At 40.2% G+C, this 27669-nt stretch overlaps 1 protein-coding gene across 4 annotated transcripts in view; it reads right to left on the minus strand.

The window, feature by feature from the left end:
- Window positions 1-27669, minus strand: part of SIDT1 (SID1 transmembrane family member 1) — a 112877-nt gene that overhangs the window by 19099 nt on the left and 66109 nt on the right. For 3 of the 4 annotated variants that reach the window (XR_006965584.1, XM_047098553.1, XM_047098550.1), the window contains exons 10-15: window positions 19785-19828; window positions 5697-5768; window positions 4277-4422; window positions 3350-3423; window positions 2016-2082; window positions 629-702 (exon numbers count right to left, since the gene is read on the minus strand). Coding sequence is in view for 3 of the 4 variants with exons in the window: in XM_047098553.1 (XP_046954509.1) it covers window positions 629-702; window positions 2016-2082; window positions 3350-3423; window positions 4277-4422; window positions 5697-5768; window positions 19785-19828 (477 nt within the window). In the remaining variant the exon portion in view is untranslated. Of the gene's footprint in view, window positions 1-628; window positions 703-2015; window positions 2083-3349; window positions 3424-4276; window positions 4423-5696; window positions 5769-15385; window positions 16219-19784; window positions 19829-27669 lie in introns of those variants that run through there. The other variant, XM_047098554.1, reaches the window with a different exon arrangement.

Below are 27669 nucleotides of genomic sequence, written 5' to 3' on the forward strand. Positions count from 1 at the left end.
TGGGTTCAGGTCCTGGCATCACTAATAGTTGAGGGACCTTCTGCAAGTTCCTTTCTAAGCCTTAGTGTCTTCATCTGAAGATGGAAGTGATGCTAATCCTACCTATCTTATGAGGTTGTTCAGTGGATTAACATATGAGCAGCTCATGCCCGTGGATGAGTGTCGTCACAGCTAGGACCTGATGTTTTCAAAAATGTGCCTGTCTTCTTAGGAATGTTTCCTGAGGCCCCTATACAGGAATGAAAGGAAGATACCTTGTCTCAACTTTTTGATTTCATCCCTCCTTACCCTTGACTGGGGTAGTAATCCATAGTTATTTTTCGTATTTTTTTTTAATGTTTATTTATTTATTTTGAGAGAGAGAGATAGAGAGCAAGTGGGGGAGGGGCAGAGAGAGAGAGGGAGCCGGAGAATCCCAAGCAGACCCTGCAGCTGTCAGCGCAGAGCCTGACAGGGGGCTCGAACTCCTGAACTGTGAGATCATGACCTGTGCTGAAACCAAGAGTCGAAGGATTAACAGACTGCGCCACCCAGGCGCCCCAGTGTTTAGTATTTTTAAAAACTGAAATCGCATCTCACAGAAAGGAATCTCTAAATGTCTCATGGGCAACCAGAGGCCAGGGCTCACCTCAGGACGCCCAATGGGTGAGCACAGAGGAAGTTGTAGTAGCAGATGTCCTGATTGCCTGTGACATTCACCACCTGCAAAATCAAGAGCGAGAGGAGCAGATGCAGTTTTTCTCCATCTACTGAGCCCACCCTGAAACCACAAAAGGCAGGCAATGCTCACAGTGATTTACCATATAACCAGTGTTCCTTCTCAGCAGGGGACGGGTCATTGTCTGCTGCCTTTACGCAGCACAGGCTAACTAGGACCGTCATGATATGTTCTATTTTCTGGATGCATGTTGGGAGGGTGTGGAGCTATCCTATTCTCTATGTAGGAGTGATAACCACAGGGCATGTGGACAGGAGGAAGCATGTGTTCAGTTTTCCATTTTTCTCACCATCTCTATCATTAAGAACCTTCCTAGACCATAGCACAGCGGTATCTTCTGACAGGGCCCTGGAGTAGTAAGAGAGTATGGAGATTATAAGCAGTGCTGCCCAAACCTCATAAAAGTCCTTGTCCTCATCACATAGTGAGTAGGAAACTGGCCAAATTATTAGACCAATGGCTTTCAAACTTAGAAATCTGTACATTAGAATCACTGGGGGTCTAATCAGTACTGATGTTTGGTTCTACTCTCAGGAACTTGGACCTAATTTGGTGTAGGGTACAGCCTGGATACCAGGATTTCAAAGCTCCTCAGGTGATTTTAATGCACAGCAAAGTGTGGGAATCACTGCATTAGAAACACCATCAGCCCCTTGTGCTTTCTATGTAGGCTTTCTTGCATAAAATAAATGCTAGAGAAGGTCATTATGTGATCTGGACCCAAGGTTCTATGAAGGCGCAATGGGGATTCTCAAGGTGTTTTAATTATTATCTTTGTTTATTTGTTTTTACTCTATTTTAGTTCTTATTTTATATTTTCTCAATTTTATTATCTTATTAGCTTTTTAAAAACTTATTACCTTTTTTTAAGAAGCTGTTTGTAGTTTAATAAAAAGTACCCTCAATGAGAGGGCACAGGCTAAATTAAATACCAGGTTTCTTTGTTTTGATTGGAACTTTATTTACTCCGCTCATTACCCCTTGATAATCAGAAGTTCAGTCTGGTAAATAACAGATATAGTTGATAGATATTATGACTGAATGAGCTTACGGTAATGACTTCAGATTGGTAGACAAAATAATACGAGGTCCCAGGCCCCTCTGTGATAAAACAATTGGGAACTAGATTTAAAGATTCATCAAAGATGAAGCAACGGAGATGTCTAATTTGAAGACGAAATCGGAAGTTAATTCTTGGACTGAGATCAAGTTATATAGACTTTTCTCTGCAAGTCATAGCAAAGATCTCTCCCTGCAGCACGAAAGCTGGGATTCTGGGGTTCTGGGCAGTACTCACTGTCTGGTAGGTGATGACCAACTGGATCACAGGCAGTGCATAAAACACAGCAATGGTGATGATGTTCCTAAGCAGCCAGAAAGAACCGGAAATTGTTATTTCCAAATTAACAATGGAATTTTTGCTCAATTTTTTAACATAAGAATCCTTCCACTCCGTAACTCTCTAATTAACTTGCAAAAGTAATCAGAAACTGATTATGCAGTTCCCGTTTCTTCAGCCTCCCACTCCTACAAACATTGGTAAAACTGTAAGTGATACCTGCTTCTGTTTTAACCAAATTATTGATGAGGGCCTATTTCTTAGGTTGTTTTAGATTAGATGTTAGATGTTTTCAATTAAAAGTGACCAGAGCGCAAGTAACGGGAGATGGATCACATGAAAGGATGTGGCTCTCTTACATAACTCTTACTTCCAAAATGATGGTCCCACTATGAAATTCCATGGGGCCCCCACTGTCCCTTGCTTCCCTCGAATACCTGTATCCAAGTTAAAGGGCGTCCTTCAAGAGAAAAAAATGGAAAGAGCTATCACAGCATCAGCCTGGGATTTCTGAGGGGAGAGGGGTCCCCTGCTAGGCAGCTCAGCCTCTTGGCTTGGAGAGAGGCTGCATCAGGGTCTATTTAGCACTGGCTGTGGTATCATTTCCTTTCAGTGTGGTTCGCAGCTACTCTGAGACGCTGTAGACATCTAGTCCCTGAAATCATTGGCTTTTGTAAGAGCAAGTCTGGGTGAGAAGATGGAATGGCTTCAGTTTAGCGTGTCCCATGGAAGACAGTGACATGTTATTGTTAGGTTGCCTTTCTGGAAACGGATTGAGTGTGTTCCATAAACATATGGGATTCTACTACTATTCTTATGATTCTTTTTAATCACTATGAACACTTTTTTTTCATGTTTTTTATTATTTTTAATTTTAAAATTTTATTTAAATGCAAGTTAGTTAACATATGGTGTAATAATGATTTCAGGAGTGAAATTTAGTGATTCATCACTTACATCACTTACATATAACACCCATCCCATCAATATAACATATTACATATAACACTTATCACAACAAGTGTCCTCCTTAATGCCCATCCCCCCACTTTACTACCATTCTTATTTTTACTTTTATGTATTCAAAAGTAAAATTTAATTTTACTTAGGGCTGGCTGCTTTTTGTAGTTTTTTTTGTTGTTGTTTTTCTTATAGAATGTGGCACGAATCCTTGAAGCATCTATATCTTTGCCTCATTAAACTGAAAGGTGTGCCATAAGTGATCATGGCTTTTACTAAGAAAATTTTCATTTTACTTAAGGGAACCATGGTCCCAGTGGCCACCTACTCACCAGAAATAAATTTTATATTTTTTGCTGACAATCCTCCGGTCCTTCCTGGACAGATCTGACAGGTAAAGGAACATCTAAAATATCAAATAAAAAAAGAATGCAAACATGTACTTGGCTTTTTTTTTTTTTTTTTTTTGTGGAAGACACACAAAGGAAAGCTTTATAAATTCTCAATCCAATCCATTGCTAGGGATTAAAATTATTTAATAAACTTTTCTTTCAATTTTGTTTTTCCCAGAATACGCTAATACACACCCTAGTATTTTCTCTGAAATAGTAAGAATTGGCTGATGTAGAAAAACCTATTGGGAGTCTCAACGGCTTCTTACATCTCAGGAACTGGTTTTGCCATTTTTGGAGATGTCCACTGTGTGGTTCTTGAATTATACTATTGAAACTGTGCAGTCCACCTTCATATTCCTTACTGGATACAACACAATATAATAAATATATGCCAAAAAGAAATGAGCTTTATTCCTGAGGGATGATAGGTACAGAAACAGAGAGTTTTCCCAGGTATACCCCTCATGAATCTTTTCTTTCATCTGGTGGATCCACTTCAGACCCTGAGTATTTTTTTTTTAAGTTTTATTTATTTAAATGATCTCTACATCCAACATGGGGCTTGAATTTACAATCCAGAGATCAAGAGTCACATGAATTACTGACTGAGCCAGCCAGGTGCCCCCAGACCCTGAGTGTTTTAATGCACTGCTCTCCTTAATTCTCTCACCTTCTTCCTCCAGAAAGAAATGCTAATTAGCAGGGTATTGCTTTTAGTCTGTAGTTATATTTTATCTAAAAATCCCTCAGGGAAATATGGTTTCCCTTGAAGGGAAAAAATAAAGGAAACTGAGACCTTTGCTGAAGGTGTATTTGACTGTTGAACATTCTGCCCTTGCCAAGAGTACGGCCAGGCAGAGGTACCTTGGTCCGGATGATGTTCTTATCACTCTCAATGTCTGGCATGGTGTCGAAGTCACTCTCCTCCACAGAGCTGTCCGTGTCTGACTGGCATGGCTGCCCACCATCGGAGGAGGACATCTGCCTGCCAGGACTGGAGCTTGACTCCTCTGAAAGAGAGAAAACTCATCTGCCTTCCGAAGCTAGGAAGAACCCATGCAGTCCATCCCTCTCTGCAAAAAGCAGTGCTGACTCATTCTTGAAGATGTTGTGTTGGTAAAAACGAACTCCTTACCCACAACACATGTCCTTCTCTTAATTCCTCCTCAATGGACTTCTACTTTGCCGCTTCTCCTATTTTTATATTTAAATTGTCTATTTCTAGGGCTGAATGCATATTAAGAACATAAAGGCAACTGCTCTGTTAACTACTTGGATGCAAAAAATAAGATTATGCTTATATGTCATGTTTCATATTTTACAATATGAACATAAATATATAAACATACACATGCACAGTTATGTATAGCATCGACCACAGACCCGTGTAAGCACACGCATATCCAGCAGCTATACATTGCTCGTGGGTAAAGTATTTGTACACTGAAACCCCCCACATGCCGCATCTATGATTATATAATGAGAACAACACTCTCAGGAAGAAGAATCCTTGTGTTCTCATGAATGTTTCCCAGAGCAGATGGGAATTTGTGCAGCTTGATGAGCACATGAGCTGAGCCTACCTTCTGTTTTATTGCTTCTGTTCAGTTAGTTAAAAAAAAAAAAATCCTGTTCTTGCAGAGCTAGAAATAAGTAGCCTGCATGAAACCCACATGCTTCTCAAAGTTACAGTACACCAGAGTAGGAAGGACTCCAGCCCATCTCCCTGACATATTAAGCAAACCATTCACAGACCCACAGGAATTCTGTCTCTTTCAGGCCACGCAATGAACACTGAGGGGTTGCCATGTGAATGACTAGGTTCAATTATGAAGTTAGCCAAAATGAACGATTGTCAGGCTACAGCCATGTTCACCTGCAGCACAGCCTTAGTCTTCTGATCGCCCTTACTCCACTGAAACCTGAGAATGAAAGAGCTCGTCAATTGATTTCGGGCTCCCTGACACCGGCTCTGACATACTGTTCATGCCCTAAACTCAGGCCGGGTATGAAAACATCCCCACACGGACTTTGGGAGTTGACGGCAACCATGGTAGGGAATTCTGCTCAAGTGTGGCTAGCATAGAATAACAAACTAGAGAAGGTTGGAGCTGGAAGGAGCCTTCCAGATCTTCCAACCAATTTCTCTTATAAAGAGAAGACAATCTTAGACGATGACTGCCTTGCCCACTCACACAGTTAATAGTGGCTGGAAGGCCCTTTTTATCCTATTCTCTGGAGAATTAAGAAATACTTCAATGAATGGACTCATAGTAGGCAATACCTATTGCCCCATAATTGCTTCCTTCAGGGGTGCTGGCAGCAATGGGATGTGACACCGCCATATTTCCAGATCCTGTTAAAAAGAAAAGCAAACATTTCATGTCCAGTTGCTAAAACAACACAACTCTAAGTAGCTTGAATCATCAGTCCAATACAAGACTCACCAAACTGTGACCTACAGGCAAAATCTAGCCTGCTACCTATTTTTGTATAACCCTTTAACTAAGAATGGTTTTAGAATGTGAGACAGGAAACCATCAAAATCCTAGAGGAGAATACAGGCAACAACCTCTTTGACCTCAGCTGTGGCAACTTTTTACTAGGCATGTCTCTGGAAGCAAGGGAAACAAAAGCAAAAAATATCTATTACGACTTCATCAAGATAAAAAACTTCTTCACAGTGAAGGAAACAATCAATAAAACTAAAAGCCAATCTATGGAATGGGAGAAGATATTTGCAAATGACATACCAGATAAAGGGCTAGTATCCAAAATCTATAAAGAATTGATTCAGCTCAACACCTAATCAATAATCAAGTTAAGAAATGGGCAGAAGACATGAACAGACATTTCTCCAAAGAAGACATACAAATGGTGAACAGACTCATGAAAAAATGCTCACCATCACTCATCATCAGGGAAATACAAATCAAAATCACAATGAGATACCACTTCACACCTGTCAGAATGGCTAACATTAACAACTCAGGAAACAATGGAGGTTGGTGAGGATGCAGAGAAAGGGGAACCCTCCTACACTGTTGGGGGGAATGCAAACTAGGCAGCCGCTCTGGAAAACAGTGTGGACTTTCCTCGGAAAGTTAAAGATAGAACTACTTACTCTATGACCCTGCAATTGCACTAAGTATTTATCCAAAGGATACAAAAGTACTGATTTGAAAGGGCACATATAACCCAATGTGTTACAGCAGCATTAACAATAGCCGAATTATGGAGAGCCCAAATGTCCATCAACTGATGAATGGGCAAAGAAGATGAGGTTTATATATACACAATGGAATATTACTCAGCTATCAAAAAGAATAGAATCTTGCCATTTGCAATGATGTGGATGGAACTAGAGTGTATTATGCTAAGTGAAATAAGTCAGTCACAAAAAGACAAATACCATATGATTTCATTCATATGTGGAATTTAAGAAACGAAACAGATGAACATAAGGCAAGGGAAGGAAAAATAAAATAAGATAAAAACAGAGAGGGAGGCAAACCATAAGAGACTCTTAACTATAGAGAACAAACTGAGGGTTGCTGGAGGGGAAGCGGGTGGGGGGATGAGTTAATAGGTGATGGGTATTAAGGAGGGCACTTGTGGGGATGAACAGTAGGTGTTATATACAAGTGATGAATCACTAAACTCTCCTCCTGAAACCACAACTACAGTATATGTTAACTAACCTAAACTTAGGTAAAATCTTGGAAAGGAAAATAAATATTTTAAATGGTTGGGGAAAGAAATCAAAAGATTTCATGACAGGTAAAAATCACATGAAATTCAAATTTCAGTACTCATACATGAAGTCCTGTTGAAACACAGTCACGGCCACTTGGGTATGTCTATGGCTGCTTTTGGCTATGGTGGCAGCGTTGAGCAGTTGTGACAGAGACGATACGGCCCTGTGAAGTCTAACATATTTGCTATTTGGCACTCTACAGAGAAAAAAAAAATCTTCCAGTTCCTGCCTGAAAGTATTGCAGAATCACAAGAACAAAGGAGCACAGGTCCTGAAATCACTTTGAGGAAGGTCACCACTGAACAGAAACACAGAAGTATCTGTCTGTCATTAAACCGCTGTAATGTGGAGGCTTTCAAAATAGTATTTAGCAGCACCTTAACCACTGGCAGGATAAGTCCAGATAGGGAGGAAATTACAGCACTCCTTGGAGCAATCAATGGTGAAAACTGAACTAAGGATATGGAAGAATATGAGATATTTTGAGAGATATTTCTGTATCTGTTGCCAAATTTTTGTTGGCAGTGAGAGATAAATTAAGATAATGTTCCTCAAACTTTTCCACTGAAGTACTCCTTGTAGTACAGGGAGTGAACTCATCCCTCTGTGTCTGGTGCTGTCATCTGGAGCCATGCCACCACTAATATCAGAGAGAAATAGCTTCCAACCTTCTCCTTGGTTGTTAGGCAAGATGCTATTCACTGAGTTAATTCACCCCTGAGAATTAGGTGGATCTGAACAAGGAGAGGAGAAACCACAATTAAGCAGGGTATCTAGGCAGTTTCTCTGACTCTGACTTCATGCTACAATATTTCCAGGAGCCACACTCATCCGCGGAGATGCTTGAAAATGTTTCTTTACGCCTCCTGAGCTTTGTCAAGGATCTAGGATATTGTCAGGCTGGTGGGCATTTCAATATAGTATCTTCCTTCTGAAGTGAGATCGCTTGTATCACATTACAGGCAGAAAGGTCTGTGTGTTACCCAGTCAGTCTCTTATATGGTTGCAGAGAAATAGATTTTCAGTGAAGACACATAACTGAGGATATTCTATGATACCCTCACTGTAAATGTATTTCCATTTCTTCATTGAAAATGCAGTTTGTTACAGTTTGCGTTCATGCTGCAGTATGTAACCCACACAATGGAACCAAAAGCCTCACCAGTTCATCATTTATCACAGCCAGCTCTCCTCATCCACCTCTCAAACTTCCTTCCGCTGGTGGGCAGTAAAATCACTCACGGTTTTTCAGGCCAATTTGTAGGCTTTATCATATCTTTTAGTCTTTTTGTGTCCATTCATTTCCTTCATGAAGAAAAAGATTTAAGGGGCGCCTGGGTGGCTCAGTCGGTTAAGCATTAGATTCTTGATTTCTGCTCAGGTCGTGCTTTCATGGGTTCATGAGTTCGAGCCCCGTGTCTGCTTGGGATTCACTCCCCTCTTTCTGCCCCACCTCTGCTCGTACTCTTGCTCTCTCTCAAAATAAATAAGCTTAAAAGAAAAAAGAAAGGAAAATATTTAAATCCTGAGTTCAAAATATTTAGTCAGGTGATGAGAGATGGTCTTGGAGACTCAATTTCCTTCCTCCTTTTGGTAGCTTAGCCAAGAGCTGGCTCAGCCAAGGTCTTTAACTAACACAGCATTCCTGGCAGGCAGGGTTGTTCCCAGGCCCTCAGAGTGCAGACTCCCTGGCACTGTTCCTAGGCCTGGAGATTCCTTGATAGATTTCTCATCACGTCAAGAAAGTAGATGTACCTTGGCCTTTCTTGGGCTTACCCGTAAATATGGAACGTGGTTTCACCACCATCTTTGCTTTTCATCCAACTTCAAGACAAAGAAACAGGTTATTTTCAGACCCGTAAGTATGAGGTATTAAATTTTTTTTCTGCCCAATAATAACGTCATGTGGAGATGTGTACAACTTGACTGACTCTTCGTTCTAGGACAGATTTGGTCGTAGTTACAGCACAGAGCTTTGCTGCTGGATACTATTGACAATAACAAGTACTACTTACTATGACCCCCACCTCTAGTACTGCTATGATAACTAATGCTCTCACTGCTATTATATATTATAGAACTACTGCATCTCACTACTGTGGTTGTTGATGCTAGTTGATGTTTATGGAGAACTTACTGCATGTCAGACACCCTTTTAATTTCTTTTCAAGAATTTACTCATTTAAGTACCCAATGAGGTGGGTACTGTTCTCACCATTTTAAAATAACAAAAAAGAGGCACCGAGAGTGGTTTGTTGTATTAGTTTCAGTCAAAACTTATCTTCTTTTTATTTATTCATTTATTTATTTATTATTGTTTTTTAATGTTTATTTTTATTTTTTTTTGAGAGACAGAGTAAGAGTGTTGGAGGGACACAGAGAGAGAGAGAGAGAGAGAGAGAGAGAATCCCAAGCAGTCTCTTTGCTGTCAGCACGGAGCCCGATGTGGGGCTCGAACCCACAAACCCTGAGATCATGCATGACCTGAGCAGAAACCAAGAGTCGGACGCTTCACTGACTGAGCCACCGGGTGCCCCAAACCTTATCTTCTTTTTTTTTTTTTTTAAATTTTTTTTCAACGTTTATTTATTTTTGGGACAGAGGGAGACAGAGCATGAACGGGGGAGGGGCAGAGAGAGAGGGAGACACAGAATCGGAAACAGGCTCCAGGCTCTGAGCCATCAGCCCAGAGCCTGACGCGGGGCTCGAACTCACGGACCGCGAGATCGTGACCTGGCTGAAGTCGGCCGCTTAACCAACTGAGCCACCCAGGCGCCCCCCAAACCTTATCTTCTTAATTGAAAAACAACGCCAGGATTTTCTTTCAGTATATGAATAACTGGCAGCGGGCATGTTACTTTCATGGAGTATTCAAGAATATCTTTCAAAAAGACAAGGAGGTTGAGACTTGTTCTCATCTCCACTATAATAAGCTGATACTTTAAAGAAGCGTCTAAGGGCAACATTTGCTTTTTTAGGTTGTCTGCTACTGCTTACCAATGATTTTCTATTGGGTCATTTCCCTCAGTGTCTTTCATATTTGTCTCTTTTCAAGCTTAAACTCCCTCTTTTAAAGTTTTTAATTCAAGTGTAATTAACAAACAGTGTGACATTAGTCACAGGTGTGCAACATGATTCAACAATTCTGCACATTCCTCGGTGCTTATCATAAATGTACTCTTAATCCCCATCACCTGTTTCACCTGTAACCCCACCCACCTCCCTTCTGGCAACCACCAGTTTGTTTTATGTATTTAAAAGTCTGTTTTTTTAATTTGTCCTTTTCTTTGTTAATTTCTTTTGTTTCTTGAATTCCACATATGAGTGAAATCATATAGTACTTATCTTTCTCTGACTGACTTATTTCACTTAGCACTATACCCTCTAGGTCCATCCATATTATTGCAAATGGCAAGATTTCATTCTTTTTTATGGCTGAGTAATATTCTAGTACACACACACACACACACACACACACATCTTCTTCATCCATTCATCAACCAATGGAAACTTGGGCTGCTTCCATAATTTGGTTATTGTAAATAATGCTGCAAGAAACATAGATGTGCCTAAATCTTTTTGAATTAGTGTTTTTGTTTTCTTTGGATAAATACCCAGTAGTGGAATTGTGGATTATATGGTAATTCTATTTTTAAATTAAAAAAATTTTTTTGAATGTTTATTTATTTTTGAGAAGGAGAAAGAGAGAGAGAAAGAGCGTGATCAGGGCAGGGGCAGAGAGAGAGGGAGATACAGAATCTGAAGCAGGCTCCAGGCTCTGAGCTATCAGCATAGAGTCCGATGTGGGGCTTGAACTAATGAACCAAGAGATTATGACCTGAGCCGAAGTCAGATGTTTAACTGACTGAGATACCCAGGTGCCCCTATTTTTTATTTTTTTATATTTATATACTTTTGAAAAAGAGAGGGAGAGAGAGAGAACACACAAGTGGGGGAGGGACAGAGAGAGAGGGAGACAGAGGATCCAAAGCAGCCTCTTCACTGACCGCTTAGAGCCTGATGGGCGTGAACCTACTTAAGCTGAGGTTGGATACTCAATTGATTGAGCCACCTGGGTGCCCTGATTCTTTTATTTTTTGAGGCACTTCCACACTGTTTTCCACAGTGGCTGCACCAGTTTGTATTCCTACCAACAGTGCATGAGGGTTCTTTTTTCTCCATATCTTCACCCACACTTGTTATTTCTTGCCTTCTTGATTTTAGCCATTCTGACAGGTGTGAGATGATAACTCATTGTGGCTTTGATTTGCATTTCCCTGAGGATGAGTGGTGTTGAGCACTCTTTTCATGTATCTGTTGGCCACCTGTAAGTCTTCACTGGAGAAATGTCTGTTCATGTCCTCTTCCCATTTTTAAATTGAATTATGTGTTTTTATGGTGTTCAGCTATATAGGTTCTTTATATATTTTGGGTATTAATTCCTTATTAGATATGTCATTTGCAAGTATCTTCTCCCATTCAATAAGTTGTCTTTTTGTTTTGTTGGTGGTTTCCTTTGGTGTGCAGAAACTTTTTATTTTGGTGTAGTCTCAATAGTTTATTTTTGCTTTTGTTTCCCTTGCCTGAGAAGACATAGCTAATGTTGCTAAGGCTGAGGTCAAAGAGATTACTGCCTGTGTTTTCTTCTAGAAATGTTATGGTTTCAGGTCACACACTTAGGTCTTTAATCTATTTTGAGTTTATTTTTGTGTATGGTATAAGAAAACAGCCCAGTTTCATTCTTTTGTATGTAGCTATCCAGCTTTCCCAACACTATTTGCTGAAGAGACTGTCTTTTTCCCATTGTATGTACTTGCCTCTTTTGCTGTAGATTAATTGACCATAAAAGTGTGGGCTCATTTCTGGCCTTTCTACCTTGTTCCATTGATCTATGTGTCTTATTTTTATGCCAGTACCACACTGTTCTGATTACCACATATATTTTTTTAAGTTTATTTATTTATTTTTGAGAGAGAGAGAGAGAGCGCAAGTAAGGGAAGGGCAGAGAGAGAGAGAATCCCAAACAGGCTCCTCACAGTCAGTGCAGAGCTCCACATGGGGCTTGAACTCACGAACTGTGAGATCATGACACGTGACCTGAGCCGAAATCAAGAGTTGGATGCTTAACCAACTGAGCTACCCAGGTGCCCCTGGTTACTATACCTCTATAGTATATTTTGAAATCTGGGATTGTGATACCACCAGTTTTGTTCTTTTTCAAGATTGCTTTGGCTGTTTGGTCTTTTGTGTTTTCAGACAAATTTTAGGATTATTGTTCCAATTCTATGAAAACTACTGTTGGTATTTTGATAGGGATTAAATCTGTAGATGTAAGATCTACATTACATATAAGTTCTACCATTACCCTATGTCCTTTTATAAAGATGTAATTTTAAAATTATTAAATGTATAAATAGGAAGTGAAGAATGACACTAAAATCATAAAACCCAGAATTTTTGGCATTTTGGTGCTACTGAGAAGCCCTCTACCACGAGAGGCAGAAGTGTGCATAGGAAAGTGCTTGAGTTTGGTTATGACAGGAGGTTGAAATGGTTTGTGGGAGGCAATGTTTTTGTGGGTGTAAACAAAGGAGAAAAAAACCCACAAAACCTAAAATCAAAGCTAGTGAGCAAACAAAAACAATCGCTGTTTTTTTAGGTGACACTTCATTAAAAAGCAAAAGCCAGCTGTGTGGGTCTGTTCAGACTTGGATGTGTCACTGATTTCTGTACTCAGCTCTGGCTCATGATTGAGCAAGCTGTGATTCTAATCTGGTTGTTAGCCATTTTCACTCTGAGGCATCTGCAACATCACTAATTCTAGGATGGACAAGAGAACCAAGATTTTCACGGGCAAGACAAGTGCCAGAACATAAAGATGTTTTAACTTTGTGGACTTTTTTTTTTTTTTTTAAGAAATGTGCTCTTAAAAAAAATTTTTTTTTAACATTTATTTACTTTTGAGAGACAGAGCGAGACAGAGTATGAGTGGGGGAGGGGCAGAGAGTGGCGGGGGTGGGGGTGGGCAGGTAGGGTACACTGAATTCAAAGCAGGCTCCAGGCCCTAAGCTGTCAGCACAAAGCCCGATGTGGGGCTGGAACTCATGGACCGCGAGATCATGACCTGAGCCGAAGTCGGCCGCTTAGCCGACTGAGCCACCCAGGCACCCCTAACTCTGTGGACTTTTATAGGCACAATTTAAATATGAGATTGGCAACTTTGTATAACAGTATTCTGTTAATTTTTCTAATGTTTAAGACCTTCTCAGAATGCAAAAAACCAGAACATTGGCTCCCAAACTTCAAGTATGCTCCCAGAAGGAGAGTTATATTTATATTTAACTGTATGGTATTTAGAAAGAATTAAACACAAAATATCAGTTTATAGGACAGACCAAGATGTTCTGGCTGGGAATAAGTAAACATATAAAGTTGTGAATGAGCTCATCTTAATGAAGAGAGTTATTCTGGCATCTTTTTCTCTGAGCATGAGCCCTTTGCCATCTGTTTACTTACACTGCATAAGATATGTTTGCATGTTGGCTTTTAATATTAAATGCTCAACATGAGGAGAAAAACTTTACTTCATTTTGAGCATGTTTGGATCTTTCAGTGATTTCATATCTATAATTGTCTTGCCTTCTGTCTCTGGACTCAGGAGGTTGGAAGTTGAAGAGGTAGTCAGAGATGATGGGAACTAGCTGCTGGAAAATTTCAGTTTTATGCCAATAGGCTACCTATCCCAACTAGTCTCAACAGATGAGGAGAGAGTTCCAGTCCAAGATGGCAACATGGGAAGACACCGAGCTCACCTCCTCCACGGACACACCAAATCTACACCCATTTATAAAGCAATTCCTCCCGAAGAACCTAGGGCTGCCTGAGTAGCTTCTGCGCAAGTAAAGATAGAACAGCAAGAAAAACAAAGACATGGTAAGGAAGGGCACTATGGGAACTACAGTGGGAGGGACCATGAGCAGATCTGTGTACCTTGGGATGCTGACAAAAACCACGGTTTAAAAGGGCAACTAGGGGCATCTGGGCAGCTCAGTTGGTTGGGCATCTGACTCTCTTGGTCTCGGCTCAGGTCGTGATCTCATGGTTCGTGGATTCGAGCCCGAGATGGGCTCTGCACTGACAGCTCAGAGGCTGCATGGGATTATCTCTCTCACTCTCTGCCCCTCCCCTGTTCACATGCACACGCATATTGTCCCTCTCAAAATCAAAAAATAAAAACACATAAAAAAAAAATAAAAGGGCAACTCAAATATGAAAGATCCAGCCTTCAAACTCCAGCAAACGGTGGGAGAGCTACTGGAACTCTCTCTGCTGGGAGGGTCTGGCCAGGGTCTTGGTTCGTTGTCCCCCTCCACCTGGATGGAGTACAGGGGAGCATGGCCCAGGTGTCATAGCTGGCCCACCTCCTTAGTACACATTAGTTTTAGAAGTTCTCTCTGCAGAAAGATGAATAAACTTTAAATATAAACCATATACAGTGAAGCCTTTCTACTCTAGTAAAATTTTGCCGCCAACGTTAAGCGTATCTATTGAAGAGAATGTTTCTGAGGGGAAAAAAATAAAAGGACAGGCATCCTGAGTCCTCAGTGGCAAATTGGGTAAAACCTCTGTTTTTGGCACTCCATGGCCACATTCCAGATGCCAGCATGGAGAGGGAGAAATACACGTCATGTTTAGCTGGTCACTTTTTCCTCCCACCATCCCACTGGCCTCAAAGAAGTGGCCTCATTCTCTCTTGCAAGAGTTTCTCTGCCTCATCTTCTTGCTGTGGTAGCCTTCAACCTCTCCCCTTCTCTGGGGTCACAATGGCACGTGCAGTGGGGTAAGATAAACAAAGTGAGTCTGGAGGTTTTTGTTTTGTTTTGTTTTTAAGTTGAGAGAATGAGGAAAACCACAAAAATGAGATTTCTCTTAAAGAAGAAGTGGCAAGAAAAGCCAAGCCAAGAAAATTTGTAAAAAGAAGCATCAGGACTAGAGTTTGAGACCCATTGCCACAGAACCTGATGTGGCCTATGCTCCTTGACTCCTCCAAACTCACACTGCTTGTCTTCATTCCCTCTGCACCCTGCTCTTTGCTAAGAGGCTGATTTGGTAATGGCTCCATGGAGGGAAGAATTTGATTGGCCATTGGGTTCTTAAATCTAACAACTTGTCACGTTTGTTAAGCTCTCTCACTTGAGACAGTAACCCTCTCTTACCCTCAGGTTCCATGCTGACAGCTCATGTGGTCCCAGAAGGCTGTGAGACATACTTCATTCACCTTTCTCTCCAGTTGTGGCTGAATTTCTGTATAGGTTCTTTACAATGATGTGAAATGTGGGATTTTTCACTGACAGGGCCACTAAAGGTTTTTAGAGCACAGAGCCTTTCCTAGGACCCCTCACAATACCCCAGAGGTCCCTGACTTCAGTGCTAAGCGATGAGTGGGGAATACAGTAAAAAATGCCTTCATGGCCTCAAGAAAGTCTTTACAAACACTATTTCCATTTCACCTGACTCCATGAAATTATCTCCATCTTTATCCCGTGAAGTATGAAAGACATCTCTTTGTTTTAAGCACAATCGGAACCAATGTCAATATTTTTCAAATAGAACTTAAAGAATGGCGGGCAAATGAAAGAAAAACAAATACAGGGGAGCTGACAGATACTCCAAATGCAGCCTTCCTTTTGTTATGTAACTAAAACAGGACTGCCACCAATTTGACAGCCTTGTAGGGACCTGGCTCCATGTTTTCTGCGTGAAGCACAGGCAAGGTGAAAGCATCAGGCCCAGCTCCTCAGATGTCTAGGTCCACACTGATTTGGGTGGACACCATGCCAAGCCTAATGGGATCCTCCTTCCCTTTCAGATACTGCTCCTAGCATTTTCTCTGATTAGCAGTCCCCCAGGGCATTTCCTGTAGCTCTGAGCTCCACTGAACTTCCTGTAGCCCCCACAGTCACACCGATCCTGGCCCTTGGGAGAGAAAGAAATATTTTTTAACTTTTTACTTTTATTCTTATCTTGAGAGAGATAGCATGCACAAGCAGGGGAGAGAGGAAGACCGAGAACGGGGAAGAGAGAGAGAGAGAGAGACTCTTTTTTTCTTGTCATGTTTTTTAATGTTTAGTCATTTTTGAGAGATAGAGACAGAGCATGGATGGGGGAGGGGCAGAGAGAGAGAGGGAGACACAGCACCAAAACAGGCTCCAGGCTCCAAGTGGTCAGCACAGAGCCTGATGCGGGGCTCGAACCCATGAACTACGATATCATGACTTAAGCCGAAGTCGGGTGCCTAACCGACTGAGCCACCCAGGCGCCGAGAGAGAGAAAGAGAGAGAGAGGGACAGAGAGAAAGAGAGAGAGAGAGAGAGAGAGGGAGAGAATCTCAAGAAGGTTCCATGCTCAGTGTGGAGCCTGACACAGGGGCTCAATCCCATGACTCTGGGATCACGACCTGAGCAGAAATCGAGAGTTGGATGCTCAACCCACTGAGCCACCCCGGGGTCCCGAGAAAGACATTTCTATATCCTTGCTTCTCTGCAAACCTTCCTCCCCTGAATGTCTCACATTCATTTCAGTGCCCTTCATTTGCTTGTGTCTCTTGCTCCAGGCTGCCTTCTCTGCTCTTGTCTCCCGCATCTAGGTTTCATCTCACTTGTCATGTGCCTTCTCTCCCTGTAGCCTGTCTGCATAACAAAGGTGCTGTATTTCCTCCCTATTTCAAAGTCCTTTGTGGTGAATACTCCTAGTCCCTACTTCCTAACTAAGCTGGGATTTTGTTCAGGTATCCTCGTCAGGCAGTCTGTGTGTTTAAGTCAGTGATTCCCAATTGGGGGTAGGGGTGGGGGAACCATTTTGCTCCCAAGAGAACATTGTCTAGGGACATTTTTAGTTGTCACAAGGAGGGAGTGTACTACTGGTTTCTAGTAGGTAGAGGTGAAGAATGGAGTAGACATCCTACAATGTACAGGACAGCCCCCCCCCCAACAAATAATTATCTGGCCTGTAATGTCAATAACGTTGAGTTTGAGAAACACCAGTCTTAGAGGAAGATGATCTCATCCTAGTTCTGTAAGGAGGCTTGATTGATCTGTAGGTAAATCTATTCCTTTGCAGTGACTGGTTTAACAAGCAAATGATCCACTCTATGCCAATGAAACATGAGCAGTTACTGAGTGCTTCTGAAAAAGTCCTTCCCTTTGGACATTGTCAGGTGAGGGTGTCAGAGTGATTCATCTCACCACTGGCACTGGAATTAAAACAGAGCCAAGGGAATGGCAGGGGAAAGGACCAGGGCCACCAGACTCAGTCAGTCCTAAGTGCACCCTTTTGTTCAACTTCCAGGGAGACAAGCATCTATATTAAGTGTGGTTTGAGATATAATTTGTTGTTATTTGCAGCGATGTGAATCCTAACTGATGCATCTTTACTCTTATCTTTTTTCCTTCCCTCCATCTCTCCCTCCTTTCCATCTTCTTTCTTTTCTTTTCTTTTCTTTTCTTTTCTTTTCTTTTCTTTTCTTTTCTTTTCTTTTTTCTTTTCTTTTCTCTTCCCTTCCGTTTCCTTTCTCTTTCTCTCTCCCTTCCTCCCTCCCTCTCTCCCTTTCTTCCTTCCTCCCCCCTTTCCTTCCTTCCTTCCTTCCTTCCTTCCTTCCTTCCTTCCTTCCTTCTTTCCTTCCTCCCTCCCTTCCTTCCTCCCTTCCTCCTTTTCTTCTTTCTTTCTTTTCTTGTCACTCATTCACTTCTGCTTGCCATCTGAAGGGTCCCTTCAGAGCTAATTTTCAGAGCTTTCTTGATCTTAGATAATGATCTGAGCTAAAGTTTCAGCTCTGTCTACCTACACTTCACTGTTCAAGAAACTCTTCTGAACACGGAAATTCTTTCAATTATCAATATGGTAATAAAATACTTCATTGATACAATAAAAATAACAGACCATACTTTCACAGAGCACCAATTGGATTGGACTAATCAGGCTTTCTAAGTTCAACTGGGACCTAAAATAAGAGCAAAACTTGGAAAGCACTAGAAGAAAAAGGATGAGATCCAGAGAGAAGACAAATTCATTTAAACATTTTACGAATAAAAGGGAAAGTAGCACTTAGTATTTTAAAGACGCTAGAGCAGGTGTCCTTTGATAGTCTTTCATATTGCTAGTCGAATGTTGTCAAAGCCAATTTCCTGGGTGGCTGGAAAATAAACATGCTGACATTGAGGAAGACAAAAGTCAAAGGAAGGCAGGAGAAGCAGAGTGAGAAATGCTCCTGGTGGGTGGGTAGGGGATCAATTTGTGTTTCTCTAAGACTCTGTGGGCTCAGTTAAGTACAGAAAACACAGAACTGAACATCTGCTGCATGTGACTTAAAAATCAAGTCTCATTTCATCGTTCCTTTTCTAAATCATCACTCTGTGCCAAATAACTTGTGAACACTGAGTAACTCATGCTTAGACTTTTTAAAAATGAGGATATTTACAAAAGGTGTAAACCTCCAGTTATAAACTAACTAAGTCCTGGGGATATAAGGTACAGGCTGGTCATTATATTGTGTATTTGAAAGTTCCTAAGAGAGTAGATCTTTTTTTTTTTTTAATGTTTATTTTTGAGAGATAGAGAGAGACAGAGAGAGACAGAGTGTGAGCAAGGGAGAGGCAGAGACAGAGGGAGGCACAGAATCTGAAACAGGCTCCAGGCTCTGAGCTGTCAGCACAAAGCCTGACGCAGGGCCTGAACCCACGAACCTCGAGTTCGTGACCTGAGCTGAAGTCAGATGCTTAACTAACTGACTGAGCCACCCAGGCACAACACCCCCCCCCCCCCCGCCCCCGCCCAAGAGAGTAGATCTTAAAAGTTCTCATCACAAGAAAAAATTTGTAGCTCTGTGTGGTGATGGATGTTAACTAGACTTAATCGTGGTAATCATTTTGCAATATATACAAATATTGCATCATTGTGTTGTATACTCAAAACTTACAATGTTACATGTCAGTTATTTCTTGATTTTAAAAAATGAGGACATTCAATTTTTAAAAAATTTTTATAAAAAGATCAGGTAATTGAGTTTCTTCAAATTATCAGAGTGGAGGAAAGGGCACATTACAATGGTCAAATAATCAATTATTCTGGATTTCCCAAAGTTATTACACTTGTTAGTCTCAAATAATTCAGGTTTTTAGCCACTTGAACAACAATAACAAAAAAGCCTCTATTTCAATTTGGGAAAATTGAACTGTGTATTAGAGTTGAGACAATAAATTCTTATTGTTCGAAAGTTGGCTTTGGGATGAAATAGGTGTGAACAATTTACATCCTATAAAAGATTAAACTTCTAAAGAAGATGAATGGCTGATAAATGAGCCATGGACAATTGCAAGGGACACTCTAAGCAAAGGGTCTTAGTAGGAGCTCCATATCTCAGTACTTACCAACTCTGAAAACTGGTTCTCACTAGCTCTGCTTTCTCTAGAAAGACTGTAGATTAGATTAGTCTGTGGGATAGGAATCAAGGGAGGGTTTGGCAATGATGAAAGTCAGAGAGACAAAAGTGCCAAATGGGATGTTGCCGCACACTCTCTCTCATTCGAATTGACTTTTCTTACCAGGAAATTTTCTTACCATCACTGGAACCAAAGCTTCCATCAATGGATTTTCTTTGAAATCTGTAAACAAGAACATACACATGCTCCTAAGACCGTGAAAACTTCAGCATTTTACATTTGTTGCAGATTTGTCTGCTAGGATCTCTTAAAACAAGCCTTTGCATGTAGAGAAATTGGAACTCTGACATGTTGCTGGTAGGATTGTAACATGGTACAGCCACTTTGAAAAACTCGAAAGTGAAACAGACTTAACATCTGACCCAGTAATCCCGCTCCTAGGCGTGTACATACATACATAAATTCATTTACTTATTTTCAGATTCATTTATTTTCAGATAATTCATACATCATAAAATTCATCCTCTAATGTGCACATTTCAATGCATTTTAATATGTTCACAAAATTGCAGCCAGAACATTTTCATCCCCCCCCCAAAGAAATTTAAAACCTATTAGCAGTCACTCCCCATTCCCCACTCCTACACTTTCTGACAACCATGAATCTACTTTCTGTAAATTTGCCTGTTCTGGAAATTTCACATAAATGGAATCATAGCATATGTGGTCTTTTTTTGACTGGCTTCTGGTTCATCTATGTGGTAGGATGAATCAATACTTTGGTCTTTTATGTATAAATAATATTCCTTCATTTTATTTATTACTTTATTTATTTATTAGTTTATTTATTTATTTATTTATTTACTTATGTGAAAAAATTTTTAACGTCTATTTTTGAGAGAGAGAGAGAGAGAGTATGAACGGGGTGGGGCAGAGAGAGAAGGAGACACAGAATCTGAAGCAGGCTCCAGGCTCTGAGCTGTCAGCACGGAGCCCGATGTGGGGCCCGAGCTCACAAACTGTGACATCACGACCTGAGTAAAAGTTGGACACAATTGAGTGAGCCACCCAGGTGCCCCTAAATAGTATTCCTTTGTATGGATACACCATGTTTAATTTATATGTTTACATTTGGTGGACATTTGATTATTTCCATTTTTTGGCTATCATGAATAACACTGCTATGAACATTTATGTACAAGTTTTTCTGGGTATATATGTATTAAATTCTCTCGGGTATACACCTAGGTACAGATGTGCTTAGTATGAGGTAACTGTTTTGTGGGTTTTTTTTCCCCAAACTTTTCCACAGCAGCTTTATAGCAGAAACTATTTTATGTTCCTACTAGCAATGTATGGAGTTTCAATTTCTCCACAGCATTACCAACTCTTGTTGTTTTCCATTAAAAAAATATTGTAGCTAGCCTAGTGGGTAAGAAGTGGTATCTCCTTGTTCTTTCTATCTTCATTTCCCTGATAGCTAATGATGTTGAACATCTTTTCATATTATTATTGGCCACTTGTAGATCTTTGGATAAATATTTATTCAAACTCTTTGCCCATTTTATTTATTTATTTATTTTGTATCACTGGCTTGTAAGAATTCTTTATATCATGTGGATACTAGACTCTTACCAGATAGATATATGAGTTGCAAACATTTTCTCCAATTTTGTGTGTTGTATTTTCACTTCCTTGATGGCGTTCTTTAAAAGTGTAAAAATTTTAATTTTGATTAAGTCCAATTTATCTAATTTTTTTTGTTACATGTTCTTCTGGTGTCATATCTAAGAAATTGTTGCCTAATTCAAGGTCACAAAGATTTAAACCCAAGTTTTCTTCTCAGAGTTTTATAGATTTAGCTTCTATATTTAGATCTTTAATCTGTTCTGAGTTAATTTTTCATATGGTGTGAGGTAGGGGTAAAATTTCATTTTTTTCAGGTTGATACCCAGTTGTTTCAACACATTTGTTGAAAAGAATATCCTTTCTCTGTTGAATTGTCTTGGTACCCTTGTCAAAAATATATTGATCATAAATGTAAGGCTTTATTTCTGAACTCTCAATTCTATTCTATTGATTTATACGTCTTTCTATATGTCAGTGCCAGAGTTTCAATCATGTAGCTTTGTAGTAAGTTTTGATATCATTAAGTGTAAGACCTCCGCTTTGTTCTCTTTTTTTTCATGAGTATTTTACCTATTCTGGGTCTCCCCACCTTGCATTTCCATATGAATTTTAGGATCAGTTTGTCAGTTTCTGTAAGAAAGTCAGCTGGGAGTTTGATAGGGATTATTTTGAATCTCTACGTCCATTTGGGGAGTGTTGCTATGTGTTTTAGTTTGTATTGTTGCTGTAACAAATTATCACAAACATAGTGGCTTAGAACAATACAAATTTATTATCTTATAGTTCTGGATGTCAGAATTCCAAAGTACATCTACTGTGGCTAAAATCAAGGTATGAAGCAGGGCTGTATTCCTTCTAGGGGCTGCCAGGGGATTACCCTTTCCCTTGCCTTGTCTAGCTCCTGGAGGCTGCCTGCATTCCTGGACTCATGGCCCTTTCCTCCATCTTCAAAGTATATTGCTCTGGCCCTGCTTCCATCATCACATATCCTCCTTCTGCCCTAGACCCTCTTGCCTCCCTCTTACAAAGACCCTTGTGATTAGATTATACCCACATGGATAATCCAAAGCAATCTCCATAACTTTATCACATCTGTAAAATCTCTTTTGCCATGTAAAGTAACATACTCACAGGTTCTGGATATTAGAATGTGGACACCTTTTGGGGGCCATTATTTGACTACACCATCTTAATATTAAGCCCTCCAAACCATGAACATGGGATGTCTATTTACTTAGGTCCTTTTTAATTTCTTTCAAGGATGTTTTGTCATTTTCTTTTTTTTTTTTAATTTTTTTTCAACGTTTATTTATTTTTTGGGGGACAGAGAGAGACAGAGCATGAACGGGGGAGGGGCAGAGAGAGAGGGAGACACAGAATCGGAAACAGGCTCCAGGCTCTGAGCCATCAGCCCAGAGCCTGACGTGGGGCTCAAACTCACGGACCGCAAGATCGTGACCTGGCTGAAGTCGGACGCTTAACCGACTGTGCCACCCAGGCGCCCCTGTTTTGTCATTTTCAATGTACAAGTCTTTAATTTGTTAAATTTATTCTTAAGTATTTTATTATTTTTGATCCTATTGTAAATGGAATTGTTTTCTTAATTTCATGCTTGGATTAGTCATGGCCAGTGAATAGAAATAAAACTGGCTTTTGTATATTGATCTTGTATCCTGTAATCTTGATAAACTCAGGATTTCTTTTTGGAGGTGATGAAAATTAGATAGTGGTTTTAGACAGTTGTGCAACTGTGAATATACTAAAATTAGACAGTTGTGCAACTGTGAATATGCTAAAAGTCATTGAACTTTATACTTTAAAAGGGTGAATTTTGTGGTCTGTGAATTATATCTGAATAAAACTATTACTAAAAAAGCCAGATATATCATTTGGGAACATCTATCAAACATTAAAATGTGAATCACTGTCTTCTCGCAAAATGAGCTTCCCTTTTGGATGTGAGGTTGGTCAGGGAGGAGGAAAGTTAGGGATTAGATGTGTTTGTGCTTTCATACATACTCTTACTTCTAGACAGAGACTCTAGAAATCGCACACCCCAGATCCTGGTATGTCTGGTGGAAGAACTTCTCTTTATACCTCTTTTGTTCCTAGAGACAGCAAATTCATCCCTGCCTCAGGGCCTTTGCTCTTTTTCTTTTCTTTTCTTTTTTTTTTTGAGTGTTTTTTTTTTTTATTTATTTTTGAGAGACAGAGCACAAGTGGGGGAGGGGCAGAGAGAGAGGGAGACACAGAATCTGAAGCAGGCCCCAGGCTCTGGAGCTGTTGCACAGAGCCCAACCCGGAGCACGGACCCACCAACAGTGAGATCATGACCTAAGTCCGAGTCGAATGCTCAAGTGACTGAGCCACACAGACACCCCAGGGCCTTTGCTCTTGTTCTCTGCCTGGGCCACTCTCTCCCCAGATCCTCACATGGATAGCCTCTTCTTCCTATTAAAGTCTTCCTTCTGAGATATCTTCCTTGCTGAACAAATCAAATCTAATGTAGATTCCCAATCCAACCATTCCCTCTCACACTACAGTGTTTTTTTTTCCCTCCTGTCACTAGCTGAAATTATTTGCTTTATTAATACTTGCTTGCTTATATGTTTCCCCTCTGTACAATGTAAAGTCTGTTAGAGCAGGGATCTGGACTGTCTTGTTCACCACTGTATCCCTGAACGCTAGGACAGAGCCTGGCACATAGAAAATGATAACTAAATATTTGTTGACCGAGCAAGGCAGATTATTAAGAATGGTTACAATTTGGCCTGACTGTTCTAGCTGGCAAATGAGGCTATGGTTAAGTCCCTTTTGGTAAAAATTAAGCTTTAAATTTAATTCCAGTACAGTTAGCACACAGTGTTATATTAGTTTCAGGTGTACAATATAGTGATTCAACACTTCTATACATTACTCAGTGCTCATCACGGTAAGTGTACTCAATTCCCTTCACCTATTTCACCCATCCCCCTACCTGCCTCCCTTCTGGTAACCATCAGTTTGTTGTCTATAGTTAAGAGTCCATTTCTTGGTTTGCCTCTCTTTCTTCCCCAGCCCCTTCTACTTGTTTGTTTTGTTTCTTAAATTCCACACAACAGTGAAATCATATGGTATTTGTCTTTCTCTGACTGACTTATTTCACTTAGCATTATACTCTCTAGCTCCATCCATGTTGTTCCAAGCAGCAAAATTTCATTTCTTTTTTTATTTATTGCTGAATAACATTCCACTGTATATATACCACGTCTTCTTTATCCATTCATCACTTGATGGACACTTGGGCTGCTTCCATAATTTGGCTATTGTAGATAGTGCTGCAATAAATATAGGGGTATGTGTGTCCCCTTTTTTAGTTTTTATTTAAATTCTAGTTAGTTAATGTACAGTGCAATCTTAGTTTCACGTGTACAGTACAGTAATTCAACACTTCTATACATCACCCTGTGCTCATCACAACAAGTGCACTCCTTAATCCCCATCACCTGTTTCACCCTTCCCTCATACCCCCCCTCCTCTGGTAACCATCAGTTTGTTCTCTGTAGTTAAGAGTCTGTTTCTTGGCTTGTCTCTCTTTTTTTCCCTGTTTGCTCATTTGTTTTGTTTCTTAAATTCTACACGAGTGAAATCATATGGTATTTGTCTTTCTCTGACTTATTTCACATGGCATAATACTTTTTTTAAAAAAAAACCTTATTTTATTGTTTTATTCTCAAGTTAGTTAACATACAGTGTAGTCTTGGCTTCAGGAGTACAACCCAGTGATTCATCTCTTACATATGACACCCAGTGCTCATCCCGAAAAGTGCCCTCCTTAATGCTGGTCACCCATTTAACCCAGCCCACTATCCCCATCAACTGTTAGTTTGTTCTCTGTATTTATGGTCTCTTATGGTTTGTCTCCCTCTCTGTTTTTACCTTAGTTTTCCTTCCCTTCCCCATGTTCATCTGTTAATTTTTCAAATTCCACATATGAATGAAATCACATATCTGTCTTTCTCTGACTTATTTTGCTTAGTATAATACCCTCCAGTTCCATCCATGTTGTTGCAAATGGCAAGATTTCATTCTTTTTCAATGCCAAGTAGTATTCCATTGTATATATAAACCACATCTTCTTTTTTTTTCAATATATGAAATTTATTGTCAAATTGGTTTCCATACAACACCCAGTGCTCATCCCAAAAGGTGCCCTCCTCAATACCCATCACCCACCCTCCCCTCCCTCCCACCCCCCATCAACCCTCAGTTTGTTCTCAGTTTTTAACAGTCTCTTATGCTTTGGCTCTCTCCCACTCTAACCTCTTTTTTTTTTTTTCCTTCCCCTCCCCCATGGGTTTCTGTTAAGTTTCTCAGGATCCACATAAGAGTGAAACCATATGGTATCTGTCTTTCTCTGTATGGCTTATTTCACTTAGCATAACACTCTCCAGTTCCATCCACGTTGCTACAAAGGGTCATATTTCATTCTTTCTCATTGCCATGTAGTACTCCATTGTGTATATAAACCACAATTTCTTTATCCATTCATCAGTTGATGGACATTTAGGATCTTTCCATAATTTGGCTATTGTTGAGAGTGCTGCTATAAACATGGGGGTACAAGTGCCCCTATGCATCAGTACTCCGGTATCCCTTGGGTAAATTCCTAGCAGTGCTATTGCTGGGTCATAGGGTAGGTCTATTTTTAATTTTTTGAGGAACCTCCACACTGTTTTCCAGAGTGGCTGCACCAATTTGCATTCCCACCAACAGTGCAAGAGGGTTCCCGTTTCTCCACATCCTCTCCAGCATCTATAGTCTCCTGATTTGTTCATTTTGGCCACTCTGACTGGCGTGAGGTGATACCTGAGTGTGGTTTTGATTTGTATTTCCCTGATAAGGAGCGACATTGAGCATCTTTTCATGTGCCTGTTGGCCATCTGGATGTCTTCTTTAGAGAAGTGTCTATTCATGTTTTCTGCCCATTTCTTCACTGGGTTATTTGTTTTTCGGGTGTGGAGTTTGGTGAGCTCTTTATAGATTTTGGATACTAGCCCTTTGTCCGATATGTCATTTGCAAATATCTTTTCCCATTCCGTTGGTTGCCTTTTAGTTTTGTTGGTTGTTTCCTTTGCTGTGCAGAAGCTTTTTATCTTCATAAGGTCCCAGTAATTCATTTTAGCTTTTAATTCCCTTGCCTTTGGGGATGTGTCGAGTAAGAGATTGCTACGGCTGAGGTCAGAGAGGTCTTTTCCTGCTTTCTTCTCTAGGGTTTTGATGGTTTCCTGTCTCACATTCAGGTCCTTTATCCATTTTAAGTTTATTTTTGTGAATGGTGTGAGAAAGTGGTCTAGTTTCAACCTTCTGCATGTTGCTGTCCAGTTCTCCCAGCACCATTTGTTAAAGAGACTGTCTTTTTTCCATTGGATGTTCTTTCCTGCTTTGTCAAAGATGAGTTGGCCATACGTTTGTGGGTCTAGTTCTGGGGTTTCTATTCTATTCCATTGGTTATGTGTCTGTTTTTGTGCCATAAACCACATCTTCTTAATCCATTTATCAGTTGATAGACATTTGGGTTCTTTCCATAATTTGACTATTGTTATTAGTGATGCTATAAACATTGCTATAAAAATTTATCTTTGGATAAATTCCTAGTAGTGCAATTGCTAGGTCATAAGGTAGTTCTATTTTTAATTTTTTGAGGAAGCTTCACACCATTTTCCAGAGTGGCTGCACCAATTTGCGTTCCTACCAACAGTGTAAGAGGGTTCCCCTTTCTCCACATCCTCGCCAACATCTACTGTTTTCTGACTTATTAATTTTAGCCCTTCTGACTGGTGTGAGGTGGTATCTCACTGTGGTTTTGATTTGTATTTCCCTGATGATGAGTGATGTTGAACATCTTTTCATGTGTCTTATTAGCTATCTGGATGTCTTCTTTGGAAAAGTGTCTATTCACACCTTCTGCCCGTTTACTCACCGGATTATTTGTTTTTTGGGTGTTGAGTTTGTAAGTTCTTCATAGATTTTGGATACTAACCCTTTATCTGATATGTTATTTGCAAGTATCTTCTCCCATTCCATCTGTTAGCTTTTAGTTTTGTTGATTTTTTCCTTTGCTATGCAAAAGCTTTTTGTCTTCATGAGGTTCCAATAGTTCATTTTTGCTTTTATTTCCCTCGCCTCTGGAGACATGTCAAGTAGGAAGTTGCTATGGCCGAGGTCAAAGAGGTTTGTGCCTGTTTTCTCCTGTAGGATTTTGATGGTTTCCTGTCTCACATTTAGGTCTTTCATCCATTTTGAATTTATTTTTGTGTATGGTGTAAGAAAGTGGCCTAGTTTCATTCTTCTGTTTATTGCTGTCCAGTTCTCCCTGCACCATTTGCTAAAAGACTGTCTTTATTCCATTGGATATTCTTTCCTGCTTTGTCGAAGATTAGTTGGCCATATAT

This window comes from Lynx rufus, unplaced genomic scaffold, assembly GCF_022079265.1.
Source record: "Lynx rufus isolate CCGP_SWC_20201006 ecotype Redwood Valley unplaced genomic scaffold, mLynRuf1.p SCAF_5, whole genome shotgun sequence".
Lineage (NCBI taxonomy): Eukaryota > Metazoa > Chordata > Mammalia > Carnivora > Felidae > Lynx > Lynx rufus.